The sequence below is a fragment of the Macrosteles quadrilineatus genome, unplaced genomic scaffold, assembly GCF_028750875.1.
Source record: "Macrosteles quadrilineatus isolate MER2022 unplaced genomic scaffold, UCM_ALF_1.0 Scaffold_1__1_contigs__length_201487025, whole genome shotgun sequence".
NCBI classification, from domain to species: domain Eukaryota; kingdom Metazoa; phylum Arthropoda; class Insecta; order Hemiptera; family Cicadellidae; genus Macrosteles; species Macrosteles quadrilineatus.
The window spans coordinates 183,264,689-183,284,428 of record NW_026542594.1 but is presented as its reverse complement, the minus strand read 5'-3'; the positions used below and the strand labels follow the sequence as shown (position 1 = coordinate 183,284,428).

At 33.2% G+C, this 19,740-nt stretch overlaps 1 protein-coding gene and 1 non-coding gene across 6 annotated transcripts in view; one reads left to right on the top strand and one right to left on the bottom strand.

The window, feature by feature from the left end:
* The window catches only part of LOC128991379 (inositol-trisphosphate 3-kinase homolog), a 194,008-nt gene that overhangs the window by 34,088 nt on the left and 140,180 nt on the right, over positions 1-19,740 (top strand). For 2 of the 5 annotated variants that reach the window (XM_054414225.1, XM_054414216.1), the window contains exon 1: positions 11,344-11,406. The exons of the other annotated variants lie outside the window; for them this stretch is intronic. In XM_054414225.1, coding sequence (XP_054270200.1) covers positions 11,344-11,406 — 63 coding nt within the window. Of the gene's footprint in view, positions 1-11,343; positions 11,407-19,740 lie in introns of those variants that run through there. 5 annotated transcript variants of the gene reach the window in all.
* On the bottom strand, positions 8,606-8,677 carry Trnam-cau (transfer RNA methionine (anticodon CAU)). The gene has a single exon. It is a non-coding gene; the product is annotated as a tRNA-Met (tRNA).

The window sequence follows — 19,740 nt, the reverse complement described above, 5'->3', positions numbered from 1 at the left end:
GTTGACAGGATCAGGAGAAGGAGTATATTTCACCAGACCTATAGTATGATTCAGCAAGCCTTGGGAAATTAGCGACTTTGTTGCAATTTCAATTGTTCAATGCCTTTTCTTCTACACAATTGACAAGAGCCTTGACAGTAAGGCTGCACTAATGGCATTGGCAGGTCATATATTGCAAAAAATTATGAAATTGCCTTGGATACTTTATACCTGTGTTTTGCCTGTGGTCAGTTGGCCTGGAGATCGTTGGTTAGCACACTAAACAAGATGTTGACACTCTTGTAGGAAATATGAGGAAGAAGATTAATAGCCATGCAATATTTCATTGACCTGTGCTAAATGCAGTTTATACACTTTAAAGGCAATAGGAGAAAGATTAAGGATAACATTAGTCTATCAGCTAAAACCCTGTGGTTTGCTTTGATCAAGGGACTAAGCAGACACCGCTGAGGGATTGCAAAAACAGTTTCTTAGCTTCTTTCTTAGAAAAATACCAGGTGCAGTAGAAGTGTTGCTCTTGTAAAAAAGTAAAAAGTTTAAATCTGGCTCAATTAAATTGATCATTGCAATCACCGTTTACACAGGTGGTTTGAATGAATGTTTGAGAGGAACGTTTGAAAGTAATTATTACAGATTTTTCCGCTAGAAATTAATACAATCCTAATTATTAGTATTGGTAAATAGAAAAGTTGGAAAAGTTAATAAGTTGTACTTAAAATAAATATTTGTTACCTCTGTTACATCTTGATGTATGGGCAATAATGTAAATAACATTAAAAATAAAATTTCTTCTCATCAAATGTTCTAAAAATTTTCCCTGGAACGTTCTACATGAATTGATATTAATATTAAATTATTTTATTCGTCTGTGCAGTATTCTTTGAAATTTTGATTTTATGCTAATTGAATCTATGCTTTTCACCAAGTTAGGGATTAACTGTGAAAAAGCCACTTCAACTTGGTAAATTTAGATGCTAATTTGCACATAGCTTTGAACTTAAGGTCTGACTGTGCATAAATAACCAGGTTGATCTTTGCATTTCGGAAGCTATTTACGTATAATTTTACGCCTTGTAGATTGACAGTTGTTTATCATCACCATACTCTATAAATATATGAATACAGTTGATTTGATACCTGTATATCTGCTAGTACTTTTGCCCGTGTCCATCGCCATTCAAGGCCGCGACAAGATAAAAGTGGTAACACCGCATTACAGGCCTCTTGAAGCAGCCGTTGCACTAAATCCTATATAGACCGGCCTGTGCGACGTTGCCACACACCAACGCCGTGCCGTGAGGAGGGGGTAGCGGATTTTTATCCCCCTGGAATTTTACCCCCTGGGCAAACGTGACGTCACAAACCAGGGGGTAAAATTCCGGCCGCGAACTTTTGAGTTTCGCGACATCAGCTCGATGGATTAAACGCGGAATTAAACATATATTTTCACGGTTGTGAATTTAATCAGAACACATAAAATTATAAAAACCTAGAGTGTACGGCCCGGATTTTTACCCCCGGAATTTTACCCCCGGATTTTTACCCCCCGGATTTTTACCCCCGGATTTTTACCCCCGGAATTTTACCCCCTGGCCAGATATATAAATTAGTGAGAATGATTAATTATCTTCATTCTGTTTTAAGCCAACAGTTGGTTAATATGACGTATAAAAAATCAACTGAATGATGATTGTTTCGAACATTTCTTTACAAAATAAATAAATAAAGATAGGCTACTAAATAATAAAATGTTTACAATTAATCAAAAACATAAATAAGAAAATCAATCATTCAATTTCTAAAATCAGCCAGGGGGTAAAATTCCGGGGGTAAAAATCCGGCCCTTACATCTTTAGTTGTCTAAACGCTAGTTATATGGACAGGGGGTAAAATTCCGGTTTTTATCGCTAATCTAATTAATCACGCTCTGGCTATTTTCATTAGACTTCCAAATCCGCGGGGGTAAAATTCCGGCCGCGAACAAACTTTTGGCCACTCAGGTTCCTACGTCATAGTGACGTCAGCTTTGCCCAGGGGGTAAAATTCCAGGGGGATAAAATTCCGGCGACCCGTGAGGAGTCTATGTTTATGCATTGTTCAAAATAAATCGAATTTCGTATAATAATTAATGTTCATTTCATAGTTTTCCTCATCTAATCCATAAGGTTAAAAACTTTACAAAGAATGTTTAATCTGTGACATTTAGTACTTAGAAAGCCAAATAAATATAAGTCTACATGTTAAAAGTTAGTTTTTTTTTGTTGAATTTTTTCTGAAAATCTTTTGTTAGCAGATGATTGTATTTTTATAAATACAATTGTTTGTAAACAAGGTTTTCTGTTAAAGTCCGCTCCTGTTTGGAAATACGACAATATCATAGGACTTTTTTAAAACTATCATGTCCTATTCTCCAAATAATATAAAAGCAGATCTGCAGCTTCGTAAACATTGGCTGGAAACTGAAATAAAAAAGAAGAACAAAGAACTGAAGTCATTATGTTTCCAGGAGGCAAGGTTGGCAGCATTGGCTCCAAAGAAAATACAATTGGAGCCTACAGAAAGTCCTGGTGTAGTGCAAACAGTTTCGTTTAAAAAAACAAGAAAATTCATAAACTTCATTGGTTTATAAAATGGTAGAAACTACAGCATATTGTCAATTCATTCAATCGTACAAAAAGGGGAATTGGTGCAATATCTTAAAATTTCTCACCTAGTAGGAAAAAACATTCTACAAAAAGTTAAGTGAAATTTTTGAAAATTAAATTTTTCATGTTCAAAGTTTGGTTTTATGATTGAAAACATTATATATCTCTGTTAAATATTACTGTGGGGTTTAGCCATCGAAGTATAGCAATAGCATATCTAGACTAACCAACACTCAGGGAGTATTTTTTATCTATGGTTTTAGTAATTCATTACATTTACATGCCGAGTTGATTAAAGTCTATAACGCTGACACACCCAGTGCATATTTTAGACAAAGATAAGTGCTTTGAGTAGCTTTGAATGAATGAGATCAGCTGTTTTACTGGGAAGTTGTTCTTGATTCCCACAGAACTGCAGACAATTTTCTTTAAAAAACTAGATTGAACTATAGACCAATGATTGAAACTGGTTGACTAAAGTCTCTTCAGTGTTGACAGTGATAAGAAAATAGATAAGACATTTGCGTCACAGTGTTTACCAATGGATGAGTTTTGTCCTCAAACAATGCACTATCTTATCAGCTGACTCAGAAGCTGAGTTTAAATATCAGGTGAATGGCATCTATGCTACCTATTGTTGGACTAAACTATGCTTTTGATTATATCAACAATTTTAAAAACCATTTTAGATCCCAAAGTTACCGGCTCCTAAAATATCATACAACGTTTCTTGGGCATAGATAATTTCATTCATTCGTGAAAATGGCTCTAAGTACAGTACATAGATTTTATTTGGTGGTTAACTTTGACATATTTTAAATTGTTTGTAAGAGAAACTGCTTAAACCCTGGACTTGTTACTATATAATGTCGATCGTTATAAGCATATCGATATAGATAGCACTATTAATTATTAAAAGCGGTAGATGACATCTGGGTTGGAAACGATTTCGCTTGAAATCGAACCAGCGACAAAACTCAGCTAACCCAATACTGTATTCTAATCAAAATTTGTATGTCAGTTATGCAAACTTAATTCTTGTAACAAATTGATTTTGGTTACCTTCAAAACTGTTACAGTATATAAGGTTGTATGTGATTTATACGATTATATTAAATTTGTTATGCAACTAAAATAAATATGTGACGCCCAGTATCAGCATAGCATAACACTTGATTAAATTGGTCTTTAAACCATATTTTATTACATTTAGTTCTGTTTAATTTTTTTCTCCCCTCTACGAGTAATATATGTAGAAAGTATTGTTTTCGTTAACACTTTCGAGCACGAATTTTGGGTAGAAATCTGAATAAAAAAGATTGTTTTCGAAACCTTGTGAGAAGTATGTGTGTTGTGCCGTTAATGTATATTTTTTAACTATGAATTTTTAAAATCGGATTTAAGCTAGTAAAGGTAGTTTATATTGGAAATCACCAGTTACAGCCAATAAAACTAAAGCTGTCCGATCAATGACCAAAAAGAAATCAGGAATATAATTGACAACCAATTTTTTCTAAAATAGCTTATAAAAGATTTAAAATTCTTCACCTGATTACATCCTGTTCTATTATTATTCCATTGGTGTCAATAGTTTGATAGTATGCAACTCCTGTCGACAGTAGCTGTGACCCTGTTGTTATCATTATCATTCGTCCCACACTATTACTGATAAGTAACGACTGATAACACAGAGCGTTGCGTTGCTCCTCTTGTGCTTCTAGTTGAATTATGCTCAATTTGTTAGCGAAATTCTCCAAGATGATTGATTGTTAGTGAAGTCTTTGTATCAATCTGTGGGCCTTTTCACGGCATCTAGTTTTTAGAGCGTCAGATTATTAGCAATGGAAGTGGTAGTAAATTAAACTTTGGTTAGGTTAGGTTAGTATAGAGTTAGAAAACCCTAAACACATTCCACTAGTGTTAGTGAATTAATAGAAAAGGTCCAAATTTTTACTTTGGTAAGACCTAGATTTCGAACTAGAGTCCCTTTTGAATTTCCCATGTAGGGAATATGCTATTACTGTATGTCTCATAGTAAGACCTACAGCCGGGACCGATTTACTTTTTTGTTTTGAGGTCCTCAGAGGCCAAAAAACACCACCCGTTTAAACCCATAAACGTAATAAATTAGGGTTTCCCTTTTTCCAAACTATTAACAAATAATTTAGTTTATTGATTCATAATAATGCTCTTAATGGTTGGGGAAAAAATAAAATACTGACAATTTAAAACTCCCATGTTATTCTTATGGAGAAAAATTAAACAGTTGTAGTTTGTAAACAAATTTTCATCAAATTTGGAAAATCTATTCATTTGATACCAAACTATTAAGATTTTCTGAAATATCACATTACCTTCCCTGTAGCAGCAAATCTAAGTACAGTACATAGTTGTTAAACTATTATTTTAATAGGGAATGAATGTGATATTTCTAAGGAGATATTTTAGTGAAAATACAATCAGACATACATGGTAATTCGCTTAGTTTGCAGGATTGCAGCGGCAGGGATATTTTCTAGTCTTTTATGGCCTTTGTGTTTTTTTTTTTTTTTTTTAGGAAGAAGAAAACATCCTTTCGGAGCCCGAAATAAATTTCAGCCCAATCCCCGTTACTGCGTGATTAATGCGTGATTTAACTTCAAACAAACACACAAACTTTTACATTTATAATATTAGTAAGATATATTGTTATATTGACCTTACCGTTGACAAATAAATTAATGGGATGTGTTTGATTATACACACTGCATGGTTGTAGGTTACATTTAAAACTGAGCAATTTCTGTATTTCCCAGAATTGTTTACCATGAAATTTTCACTACAAACCTCGAGTAATATTCGCCGCATACGGATTAAAAGTCTACGAATTCGCCAAACACCCGTCAATGAAACCGGGCGGCGAATTACAAGGTTCACGAATCACTGTGAGCTTTACAAATTATATGTGATTAATCGAAGGTTGTCCATTATACTGTGTGATTATTTGGAGAAATTACCACTGGCCTCGGCAGTGTGTAAAAACCTTACTAAACGATTGGGTCCGTATGGAAGTACGGTTAGACGACTGATTAATCGGATATTAGATCGAAATCGGATCATTGATTTATATAATCGGAGTTGATTTTAGTGAGTGAATCATGCAAACTGATATTTTAAAATCCGTAGCTATTTTGAACTAGTTGTTACCCACGGGCTTCACCCCGTTTGACTTTATAAGTATTAATAAAACCAAAGATTACATATGCTACGCAAAAAAAAACACTATTGATTGGTTAGGATAAGCTGAAATAAACCAAACAGAAAACAGTACAAATAATCTCACCTGATTATTAATCAAAGGTAATAAATTGAAAGAATATTTTTAACATTAGGTATATGGAAAGTTCCCTTTGGAAAGCAATTACGACCTTATAGGGCAATTTAAGAAATAATGGATAGTTTTGCGCAAGGTATCTCGTCATGACGAACATTTTAAGTATATGGTTTATGGGGGTGTGATTTGTAGTTTTCTCAAAAGTTCATGGGTACTTTTGGCTTTATAATATAGATGTTATCATAGTTAAATAGTGGGCATACTAAATGTAATACTCTTCTATCTGAATGTAATTTTTGAAGAATTTTAATTATATGACTTTTTAGGGAGACATGATCCTAAAAACTCAATACCAATAACTTTTGAAGTATTTCATACAATTGTAAACAAAGTTTTTATTTTAATGTGTTTCATGTTCAGTCCTTGAGTCTACTGACTTTGGTGTTTTTATTTTAGGGTTGACTTTGGCATTGTGAGCTTTAGTATGTAGATATGATGCACTAAGTAAATTCTTACAAATAGTTCTTTATTTTTTTTCTGTAGTACCGATTATGTAGATTAAATAGCAATTAAATGATTAGTAGACCTAATAATCCACTAAAGCAAAAAATCTAATCAAAACAAATAAAATCATTTATTGTCCGTAAAAACATATACAACGCCTAAACAAAGTCGATTAAAAAAACAATCCAGTTTCTTTACAATATCAAAGACTAAGCCCAGAACTAGACACAACTTTAGGTGAAAAAGAAATCAATAAATTAGGCCTACCGATGTGTACATACCTGGGCTAAACTTAGACCACTCCAAAAAAGTAACTTCTTCCAAATTAAAAAGCCGAATGGAGTTTTAATTCTGAAATGTTTTATGAATAAGGTAGTTTTTGCCAATCCTTCAAAGCAATTTTGACTTTTGTGCCCAGTATATCCTTAATTTTGTTTGGTAGGTGGTTGAAATTAAACCCCATCACAAATGGACTTCGTTCAGTTCTACTGAAATTCCTCCTCGCTCGGTAGAAGCATATATAAAAGGAGTATACAGTAGAAGTCGTCATTGCGTCTTGTGTTGTACCTGTGGATTTGACTGTTTTTAAATGTGCGCTTTACATATTTTTTCATAAGCATTATAATATAAGTTAATAAATGCATAGTCTATACAAAGTGAGGATATTTAAGCTTACAAAAATATCTTTACAAGACTCTTTATACATATGGCTAATTTTTTGAAGAACAAAAATGTTATGTAAATTACAATCAGGAGAAATTCCCCAGAAAACAAGACCATAAGACAAGAAAGGAAATATTACACCAAAATAAATTGTTTTAGGTGCCTGTGTTTTAATAAAAAGATATTCTCCTGAGTAAAAAACCTTGTGACTCTTTTCAGTTGATCTTTTAGGCTGACTAGTTTATATGATTGTATCTATTGATTTGTATCTTGTTGATTTTTCTTCTCACACAGGTCCCTTCTTAACATACATACAAAGTTTCACAAAGATCGGTTAGAACAATTTAAAGATACAAATGTTATGAAAAAAATACACAAAAAATTGGTTAACGATGCGATTTTCGAAAATGTTAATTCTTGATTTTTTACGTAGAACCATAAAACCATTTCCTGGAGTAAGGATGTTTACTTACGGGACACCCTGTATAGTTTAATAAGCTTTTACATCACTATCGCTTTTACTAAAATAATTTACAAGTCTCCTAATAAGACCAGAACTGCAGTTTTGAAACACAACCTACCTCAAGTTACGCCAGTTTGATAACAGTAAATAACACAGGCCAAACCCATAAATTACAGCTGATAGCGTGGTCAAGTTGTAAACACAGCTGACTTGGACTGTAAACTGCAATGTAAACCTTGAATATTGTCTAGAAACCATAAACGAATTTTAATGTATATAATAATAATATTCCACCAATAATTATAGTTTTATGTAGATCTAAAAAGATTTTATATCCTTTTAATTCTGCCTAGCTCATGCTAAAAAAACTTAAACTACGTGATGTCTGCTTTCATAAAGTAAAATTGTACAGTTTTACAATAAACTACTCGCTTACTACACTTGGTTAAATATTTTTTTTTTTATTTATTGAATATCAACTACAATTGAACCATAAAATATCCTATCCTATCCTTGGGCTTTGTTTCGAGCTGTCTGTTTGTAATATTTATATCTCAAAATTCAGCGGAAGGATTTTTACTAAATTTTGGAAATAGTGACCTTAAAATTGTGATTGGTGACAGCCACTACCTCAGGAAAATTCGTATTTTGCTAGACAACTAATTTTAAAATTTAAATATTTAACATAGGCCTTATGAGTTGCTAAGTAGGTAATTATGTTGGTTGAACAAAATAACAAGGAAAAAGTAAACAAAATACTTGTAACGTGAGTTGAAAACAAGCCATCTGTCAATTGTATTACACTAATCTCTATAGTAAGCAATACAAACTAATTATTGTTATTAGTTTGAATAATGTTAAAATATTTTGACGGATTGTTTTACTTCATATCAAATAAATATTAGTTAGTAATTTCTGGTGGACAATTTTATGATTTTTTTTGTAAAATTATTGTCAGTGTTAAGATGTTAGTTTATATTCGTTGTTAGAATTTAAAAAATTGTATCAAAAAGTTTGTAGCAGAGCGTGGTTTCGATCCACGGACCTCTGGGTTATGGGCCCAGCACGCTTCCACTGCGCCACTCTGCTGTTGTAGTTCCACCCCTAAATTGTCAGTTATGAGACCTTCGACATTGGTTGCAACATATTCGTGCTAATAAACTACAGAAATGGCGATTGTGTTTTAACACTTCATTTGAAAGTGAAAATATACTTTTCAATTTTCATTATACACATTTTTCATGTTAATCCTGTTTTCATGGGTGTTTGTGTTGAAATGTCTACCGTCGTATGGTTGCCATTACAGTTAAAAGTATTAAAAGTTACCTTTGAGTATGATAAATGCGTCTCTCTTATTCTAGGTTAGATTTGACAGTTTGTGATAAGTTTGAATCTATATTTTAATAACTGAGAACAGGCAATATTTAACACACACACACAATTTAGGAACTGAGTTAAAGGGTCAAAATAACACGAAATCAAGAATACAATTTTTTTTTCTAAGACTCGTTAGTGAGATGTCTGCACTTTTTGTGATTTAATTCATACATTAAAAACTGTTAGGGATTTAGTTATGCAATTTGGTACAGTATACAATTATGAAGATTCGTTAGTGATGCTTCATATGACTTATTTTGTTATTGAATATTGCAGTTAAATATACTAGCTGTTACCCACGGGCTCCATCCCGTTTTACTACATTAGTATTAATAAAACTATTGATTGGTTAAGTTAAGATGAAATAAACAAAACAGAATACAGTAATGGTAATACAAATAAATAATAACAGCTGAGGTATTTTTAACATTAGGTAAATGGAAAGTTCCCTTTGGAAAGCAATTACGACCTTATAGGGCAATTGATGAAATAATGGATGAAATAATTTTGCGCAAGGTTTCTCGTCATGACGAACATTTTAAGTATATGGTTTATGGGGGTGTGACTTGTAGTTTTCTCATGGGTTCATGGGTACTTTTGGCTTTATATATAGATTTCAGTAGTTTCCTAATATTTACAGAAACAACAAGATTAAACAGTTGGTTATTAGCATGTTGTAAGGACGGTATTTGTAGTGGAAGTGATTTCGACTTAAAATGTTGCGCTTTTAACATAACATGCTTTTAACATTTTTATAAACTGTGCCAGTGCACGATCTCTAGTGAATACCATTTCCTAATCGAGCTGAAATGTTTTATCTTGATCACAACGGTGAATAGTTTTTTCTAAAAAAAAACCGATCAAAAATACTGTATGATTTAAGAACCAGTCCGGCCTGTTTGTTTCGCGACGTAATTTTGGACAAGTTTTCTTGCCAAATTGACCCGCTTTATTCAATCTCTATATTATTCAAAATGTGTTATTTTCGTTGGTCTTGTTTATGCAACAGTTATTTATTACGTTTATGATTACGTAATATATTCAGGAATCCCATTTAATGAAGTTCTTGGAACAGTAAATTAATAGTTATATACTTGTTTTCAAATTGTGGTTCCAACAAAATTTTTTAAACATTGCTAATGTTTCCGTTGGAAGCAATATTTTTAGGACGTGTTGGTATGTGCTTAATCGTTACGGAGAAAATTAAAAAAAATTGTAAATTTAAAATTCCCATGTTATTCTTATGGAGAATAAGTAAACTGTTGTAGTTTCCTTGTTTATGAACATATTTTTATCAAATCTGGAAAATGCATTTATTTCATACTAAACTATTAACATTTTACAAAAAACACTTTTCCCCTCCCTGTTGCAGCAAACCGTACTTGTTAAACTAAAGCGATTTAAATAGTGAATAAATGTGCCAGGAGATACTTTAGTGTAAATCCAATCAGTGGAATGGAAATTCGCTTATTCTGCAGGTTTCCTGTGGCGGGGGTATTTTACTATGACGCTGGTACACTTTACGTATACACTTTTGTTTACATTACTTGGGGGCTGAATTTTAAGCCATACGATGTATGTAATAATGACTTTCTGGACATTTTGTTTCAAACTTCATTCAACGGCATCAAAGTCGTAGGAAATCTTTGTAAGCTTGTGTCAGAGCTTTCAGTCATAACATAGATCTCAATGTCCAAACTACTCCTCTTATAGCATCTGTGGTCGAATTACCTTGGAATTCCCTCAACTCTTGGATTGTTTGAAACTCCCCCTGTAGATAAGGCAGCATCAAAATCGTAAAAAAATATTTGTAAGCTTGTTTGAGAGGTTTCAGTTATAAAATAGATCTCAATGTCCAAAGTACTGCTCTTATAGCATTCATCTGTTGTCGAATTACCTTGGAATTCCCTCAACTGATGAATTGTTTGAAACTAACTTTATTCAACATCAAAATCGTAAAAAAATATTTGTAAGCTTGTGTGAGAGGTTTCAGTCATAAAACTGATTTAAATGTCCAAACTACTCCTCTTATAGCATTCATCTGTGGTCGAATTACCTTGAAATTCCCTCAACTCTTGAATTGTTTGAAACTAACTTTATTCAACGGCATCAAAGTCGTTAAAAATCTTTGTAAGCTTGTGTGAGAGGTTTCAGCCATAAAATAGATCCGAATGTCTAAACTACTCCTCTTATAGCATTCATCTGTGGTCGAATTACCTTGGAATTCCCTCAACTCTTGGATTGTTTGAAACTCCCCCTGTAGATAAGGCAGCTGTCCAACTCACGTATCGCCGGTCAACACACGCCCGCCGTGACCTTCACCCCTGTTATCAGTCCAGGTAAGGTCAGTGTTGGTATCAGTCGGGTCAGTCCCTACGATGGTACAGTTGCGGTGGGTCGTGGACATCGCGGACATGATGCAGTTTGTTGGGAACAATCAGGTAAGTCTTGGGTCATTGAGTGATTTTTAACTGTTGGGTATTTTATTTTAACTAGTTGCTTAAACATGTAAATCGGTTCAGTAGTTTTGGAGGAGTAATTGTCACAAAAAACCTGATTGCGTATTAAATAAGTATAGATGAATGTCAAAATAACATTCGTAGGCCTCTATTAGGCCTGTCCACAGCCTCAGTTTTAATTAAATGTTAATTATATGTTAATTTTATGTTAATTTTAAGTTAATTTTATGTTAATTGTATGTTGTATATGTGTATATAAGTGATTTTATGTTTTAATGACGCCCTCAATCCCTTTTAGGGTAAAATATGAAGGACCGGTAATAAGTAATGAACTTATTTTGTGTGTGAAAATTGGGCAGGATTTTGATTTTAAAATCTAACGATTTTTCTACCGAATAATATGTTGTTACCCTAGTATTGTAGGGCAGTGTCAAGCTGAGGTCCTTTACTTACCAAAGTCTTAACGAATACTCGGCATGCATTCGAAAGATAATCTATATATATAATACCACCGCCGCAGCAAACCTGCAGACTAAGCGAATTTCAACTTGTCTGATTACATTTTTACTAAAATATTTCCATAAATAAGACATATTTATTCACTATTTAAATAACATTAGATTTAACGAGTGCTTAGGTTTGCTGCTACGGAGAAGGTAAAAAGTGTTTTTTGACCATACGTCAATAGTATAGGATGAAATAAATAAATTTGCCAAATTTTATCAATATATATCCATAAACAAGTAAACTACAACAATTTTCATTTTCTCCATAAGAATAACATGGGAATTTTAAATTACACTATTTTTGAATTTTCTCCGTGACCGTTAGGCATACAACAGCGCTTCAATATACTAAATTATTTCTTTTTTTAAGCTCTACAAAACGGTTTAGAAAGAAATTGCAACATTTTTTTGTTTTTAGGGTCAAAAATGGGAAAAACCCATTTTTACCCCATAAAACCCCCCACAAACCCCCGTTCCCATGGTCCGATTATGCTGGATCGCGAACTCGTTCGAATAAACGTAGGTTTACACGTTTGTACCAAATTTCATCAAAATCGGATCATTTTTGCCCGAGTTATCGCGCTAACGGACACACACACACACACATATATATATATATATATATATATATATATATATATATGAATTTGAACGGATGGTGTTTTTGGCCTCTAGGGACCTCAAAATGAAAAATTAAATCGGTCCCGGGTCCAGGTCTTACCATGAGTACTACGGTAATAGCTTATTCCCTATATGGGAAATTCGCTAAAAGGCAAAGCCCTCACTGACTGACTCACTCACTCATTCACTCATCACTAATTCTGCCACTTCCCATTTACCTAGGAGGCTGAAATTCGGTACACTGATTCTTTAGGCATTAAATAGGAATACTAAGTTGTTTTTATTCTGATCGGACTCTCGGGCTCCGCCCCAGTGGCTCTGGAGTTTCCCATGTTAACCTTATGAGTACTCATATTTAAATGGAATTAATGAATCTTAACAGCTGTTTCAATTAAACAAGTTGGTTCTGTTCTATCATTGACTATTGGATAGTCAAAGGTTCTATGATGTGCAATAGCATTAAAGTTACAAGGATTAACAACAGGGTGCAGCACTATTATTTTTTTTTAATTTATGACAACAGCTAATTTGCAACCAAAAGGTGAGTGAGCGTAGTGAACGAACTTCAACCTGGAGGCGAGTTAGCGTAGCGAACGAGCTAACCTGAAGGCAAGTGAGCGCAGCGAACGAGCTCCAACCTAAAGGTGAGTGAGCGCAGCGAACGAACTTCAACCAGGACGTGATTGATCCATGCGAACGAGCTCACTTATTAAGTAAAACGGGGCAAAGCCCGCGGGTACAGCTAGTTGATAATATTTTAGCTTAGTTGTACGTTTTGTACCGTACGTACCGTCATGGATAAAACATACTCCTCAGTAGATTTCCCATCCTTATGGAACAGCTGAAGCTAATTTTATTGTTAGTTCTGTCTGGTTTACTGTATGTTGTGTTTTGTTTACAATTTGTTTATATTATTTTAGGGTTAGTTTCTCATGATTTGTGCCTCACTGGTTATATAGCTAGTAGACCAGTTATTGTTTATGATTAGATAGTTTTATTTGGTTAAGCGAGGTTTTAAATTACTGAAATAGCAAGAAACTAATTGTAAACAAAACACGACTCTACAGTACACCGGACAGAACTAACAATAAAATTTGACTTCAGCTGTTCCATAAGGATGGGAAATCTACTAAGGTAAGCTCAAAAGTTGGCAAACCTGCTTCTTTTATTTAATTACCTGGTGAAATGCATTGTTGGATTGTTGTCTGCTCGGCTTTTAGTGTTATCAGACATTTCTTGTAAATAAGACTCAACATTGTGTTTTCGCGTGCTCGTACAAGAATACATTAAAATTAATCATTCGTTTTATGTCAAGAAGGGTTTAAAGTTTAGTTTCCCAACGGAGATTCCAGTTAATCAATCAAATAGTGACTATAAATGTATGATTAATACAATGTTTATTTCTTACATAAACAAGCATCAATCAAGGTTTGTTTTCGTCGAAATTTTTGCAAAATTTTTTTGAAAAAATGCGGTATATGTTTTGGGGCCTCTAAACTCAACGAAGTGGATTTGATGTCACATGTCTGTGAATTGGTATGTGTGTGTGTTGTATGTGTGTAAAGAGCTGCAGACAACACATGTGTTCTGATTTGTATAAAATTCCATTTGTCTGATTAGACTTACACTAAAATATTTAATTAAATGTCAAATTTATTCGCTACTTTAATAACGTTGATTGAGTATGTAGGTTTTCTGTTATAGGAGGTGTTATAAAGCGTGTTTTTTAGCAAATTTATTTAACAGCAAAATTAATTAATTAACGGAATGTGATTAAAATGTATCCATAAACAAGCAGGCTAAAGTATGGAAATTTTTAATTCATGGTTTTTAGTGAATTTTCCTATAGGGAAGTAGCTATTACCGTAGGTCTCATTTTAAGACTTAGGCCCGGGGCCGATTTACTCTTTTAATTTTAATGTCCCCAGAGACCAAAAACACCGTCCTTTCAAATGTTCATATACTGTATTTGAGTTGGCGAACCACCATGATCGGACTATGGGAATGGGGTTTTACGGGTTAGTTTTATGGGGTAAAAATGGGTTTTCTCATTTTTTACCCTCAAAACACAAAATTAAGAGCTTAAAATACAAATAATTTAGTATATCAAAGTGTTTTTGTACGGTTATTGGAAACGGAGAAAATTCAAAAAATTTTAAATTTAAAATTCTCATGCTATTCTTAAGGAGAATATTGCTTGTTTATTGATATATTTTGATCAAACTTGGTAAATTGATTTATTTTATACTCAGCTACTGGTATTTTACTATAAAACACACTCTATTAGTTTCCCTGTAGCAGCAAACCGAGGTACTCGTTAAACCTAATGTTATTTAAAAATAGATTTAAATGAAAATCAATTCAGGCAGATAGAAATTCGCTTAGTCGACAAGTTTGCTGCTGCGGGGGTATTAATATTTTCTCCATAATCATTAGGCATTCAACAACGATTCAATATGTTAACATTGTTTGTTTGAAAAGCTATAAAAAATTATTTAGGAATAAACTAAGAAATATTATGTTTGAGGGGCAAAATTGGGAAGATTACATTTTTACCCCATAAACTCCATTCGCTCTGCCCGATCATGCTGGTTCGCGAAATAGTTTAAATAAACGTAGGTATACACGTTGTTTACAAAACATATTCTTTTACTCGAGTTATTATTGGCTTAGAGATACACACATAGGCGAAATGCTTATATGACTTTGAACGGATGGTGTTTTTGGCCTCTGGGACATTAAAACAAGTAAATCAATCCCGGTCTAGATCCTTCTACGGGATCTACAATAGTTTATTTATTTCCTATATGGAAAATGCCAAAAAAGTAGCTTACTTGCAATATTCAAGAATAATGTTTTTCCTATTTACTTAAACAATTCTAAAATCATATGCTGACTAAGGAGTTTGTGTCTCAAAGTATATCCAGAGACATGATCAGTACAGATGTAGTGGTGACCGTAACACAATCTACCAGTTGAGTGTTGACGTCACAGACCAGACAAACAGACCGTGTCGAGACGTTACACGTGTTTAGTTTGACGTCACACGCTGTAGTACGTAGCGTCCAACGTCTATGTAACAATTCTACGTGAGTTCTGACGTGAAGAAAATTTCACAGTTTGAATTAGTGGTTTCCAAATTGCAACGTCACAAAACCACCAAGGTTTGAGTGTTTGTGAACCCACTAAAATAGGGGCATGTTTCATTAAAGGTAGTAAAAGTTTTTATTAGCGAATTTCCCCTATGGGGAAGTAGCTACTGTATTACCATAGGTGGCAAGGTAAAACCTGGATCCGATATTTTTTTTAGCGAATTTCCCATATAGGGAATAAGCTATTACCGTAGTACTCATGGTAAGACCTGGACCCAGGACCGATTTAATTTTTCTTTTTGTTGTCTCTAGAGGCCAAAAACACCATTCGTTCAAATTTTTATATATGTATATATATATATAATACGTCCGTGAACTCGATAACTTGAGTAACTTTTGTCCGATTTTGATGAAATTTGGTTTGAATGTGTAAGACGGGATAAACTTGAAAGAGTTCGCAAACCAGCATGATCGGACCACGGGAACAGGGCTTTACGGGGAATTTATAGGGTATAACTTGGGTTTTCTAATTTTTGACTCTCAAAACACATTATTTCCCAATTTATCTCTAGACCATTTTAGAGACCTTAAAACAAATAATTTAGTATACCAAGTGTTTTTGTACGGCTATTGGTGGTGGAAAAAATTTTAAGAATTGCAAATTAAAAATTTCATTTTATTCTTATTGAGAATATTGTAAAGTTTTGTAGTATGCTTGTTTATGGAAATATTTTTTATCAAACTTGGCAAATTAATTTATTTTATACAAAGATACTAATATTTTACTAAAAATACACACTTTACTTCAGGCTAGTCTAAGTGGGTTGTGGCAAAATCCATTGGTGATTTGCGGGATTTGAACCACAGACCTTGGGGTCTGAAGCCCCGTGCTCCAGACTACTAGACCAAAACTCCACACGCATGAGTATCACTTATGCCCTGTACTGGGTAGATTAGGACATTTAAACTCCTTACTTAAATTTAATAATTGCATTCTAAGCGGTAAAATTAAGTTTTGATTTTAAAATAAATTATGAACGTGTAACTATTTCATACAGCGGAATTAAAGAGCCACATTTTTTGTTTCCGCGCTCTCTTCACGTTGCGAAGCATGGTAATATTAGCTTAGTTGTAAATAAAGTTTTAAACTTATACCACCATAGAAAATAATAAACCTTCTAATATAACAGAACTGCATGTTTGCTGTGACGGGGGCGCTGTATCTATCAAACAGACGTACTAACAAACTCGTGCTTCTGAATGTCAGGAAGTTGTTATCAAGTAATGATACTGTATCTTTCTTTCTTTCCACTATTTCCGTTGGTTAGCAAACATAACCTTGCTTGGCACAGCTTTTGCTGTGGAATTCTTCGGAGGTGGCTAGGAAGTGTTTAAACCATTGCAGATATGAATTAGTTTGCCGGAGCTCATTATTACACGTTTTACGTTTCACTGTTTGTTTAAGTAATTCTCTTACAAGATAGCATAATCAAATTTATGACATAACAATACGTTTTGGAACCATTACAGATTGTTGAATTGGCTTATCTGATCTCATTAGTACACGTTTTATGTTGTAAAGTTTGTTTGAGTAATTATCTTACAAGATATCATAATCAAATTTATGATATAACAATACGTTTTGGAACCATTGCAGATTGTTGAATTTGTTTATATGAGCTCATTAGTACACGTTTTATGTTGTACAGTTTGTTTGAGTAATTATCTTACAAGATAGCATTATCAAACTTATGATATAACGATACGTTTTGGAACCATTGCAGATTGTTCAATTAGTTTATCTGACATCTTTATTACACGTTTTTTGTTGAACAGTTTGTTTGAGTAATTATCTTACAAGATATCATTATCAAACTTATGATATAACAATACGTTTTGGAACCATTGCAGCTTGTTGAATTAGTTTATCTGACCTCTTTATTACACGTTATATGTTGTACAGTTTGTTTGAGTAATTATCTTACAAGATATCATTATCAAACTTATGATATAACTATACGTTTTGGAACCATTGCAGATTGTTGAATTAGTTTATCTGACATCTTTATTACACGTTTTATGTTGTACAGTTTATTTGAGTAATTATCTTACAAGATAGCATAATCAAACTTATGATACTGTATAACAATAAGTCTTGGAACGATTGCAGATTGTTGAATTTGTTTATCTGAGTTCATTAGTACACGTTTTATGTTGTACAGTTTGTTTAAGAAATCATCTTAAACATGATATCATTAAATAAATGTTTGGCATAACAACGTATCTAAGTAAACTGTACATTGGAGATTTCTTTATATGACTCTAGCTGTCCAACAGTAATTTTTTACGCAAAAAAATGGGAATGCTCAATTTTAATATTACAATTATTGTAAAAAACAATGTTGTACCTAAGATCCTTGTTGTACAATTTAAGGTTACGGAGAAAATTCCAAAAACCTGTAAGTTACATTCAAAATTGCCAAGTTTATTCTTATGTATAAAAGAAAATCTGTTGCATACTTGTTTACAGATATATTTAAATCAAATTTGAGAAATTAAGTTATTTTATCCTATATTGTTAATGTTTTACGAAATATACTTTTTCCCTTCCCGTCGCAGCAAACCTACGTACTCGTTACTCGATAAATCTAATGTAAATTAAATGGGGAATAACTATAACCTGTTTGTGTAATTATTTTAGTAATTCCAATCACACAAATGGATATTCGCTTGGTTGCAGGGTTGCTGCGGCGGGGATATTAATATATTTGGGGCCTATAATTTTGTTATAGTTTGTCTGGGTCTGCTAGATGGATCCAAGTGTAAGATTTCATTTCTTTTACCCTGCACAGTGTGTACCGTAACTCTTAAAAGTTCTTTTGTTGCAGGTAAATTGCATTTGCTGACGATTCTGTAAGTTATATCTTATTTCTTACTACAGTGGTAGCTTTGGTTGTGCATGCTACTAGAAACTATACTAGTAAGTGTAAAGCAAAAACAGCTGGGTCTAACATCAATGGTTAAAAAGGTCGTCGTATTTTGTTTTATTAATGGCACCACAGAATAAATAAGCTTACCACGTACTTTTACCATGGATAAAACCATTATAAAACATACTCCTTTAGTAGATTACTCATCCTAATGGAACAGCTGAAGCAAACCAATTTTATTGTTAGTTCTGTCCGGTGCACTGGAGGGATCGTGCTTTGTTTACAATTTCTTTCCTGTTATTTCAGCCTTTTAAAACCCTGTTTAGCCAAATAAAACAATCTAATCGTAAACAATAACTTGTTCCCTAGCTAGATTATAGCCAAACAGTAAAGCACAAATCATGAAATTAACTCTAAAACAATAGAAACAAAATTTCGTCGACAAAATCGATCAGTGTCACCCAACATGAACTAGACACGAAAAACGAGCTTAAAAATGTACAATGAGATGCGAAGTCTTGCTTTTACTAGACATTCCTTTTCCATGTTAAAGTTGTCCCCAGTTTTTAAAACCAAAATCGTCGTAGTTGTGAGCCAAAGACAGATGGTGGTGATCTTTACAAATTTCTGTCGAATACACGATTCTGTTCTAAGTCAAACTGATGGAAAAACTTATTGTGAGTAAGTCTCTCTCTTATGACCCATCAACTATGTCAGAAACAAAAAAATAAGTTAGAACGTAGCATTTTAGACACCATCGCATTCTGTGACTGCCTTACACAACTATCTTATTTTTTAATAAAAAAAAATGAAAACTGCTGGTCCATGGGATGTATATGGTTGTACTGAATAGTATCTTTTTTAACCTTAGAACGTGGAAACGACAAATATTTGTTACAGCCATTGTGTTGAGCTCAAAAATCAAATAATGTTGCTCACTGTACGGGGGAAATTTAGAATAAACAAAAAATTCGAAATTTCCATGTAATTTTTATGGAGAAAAAAATCAACTGCCTAAGTTTTATTGTTTATGGATACTATGATCACATTTTTCTAATTACTATACTGTTACAATTATACCAAAAATATTGTTTCCCTTCCTTGTAGCAGCAAACCTAGTCACTCTTTAAACCTAAAATAGGGAGTTATAGTGACAATTATAGGAAA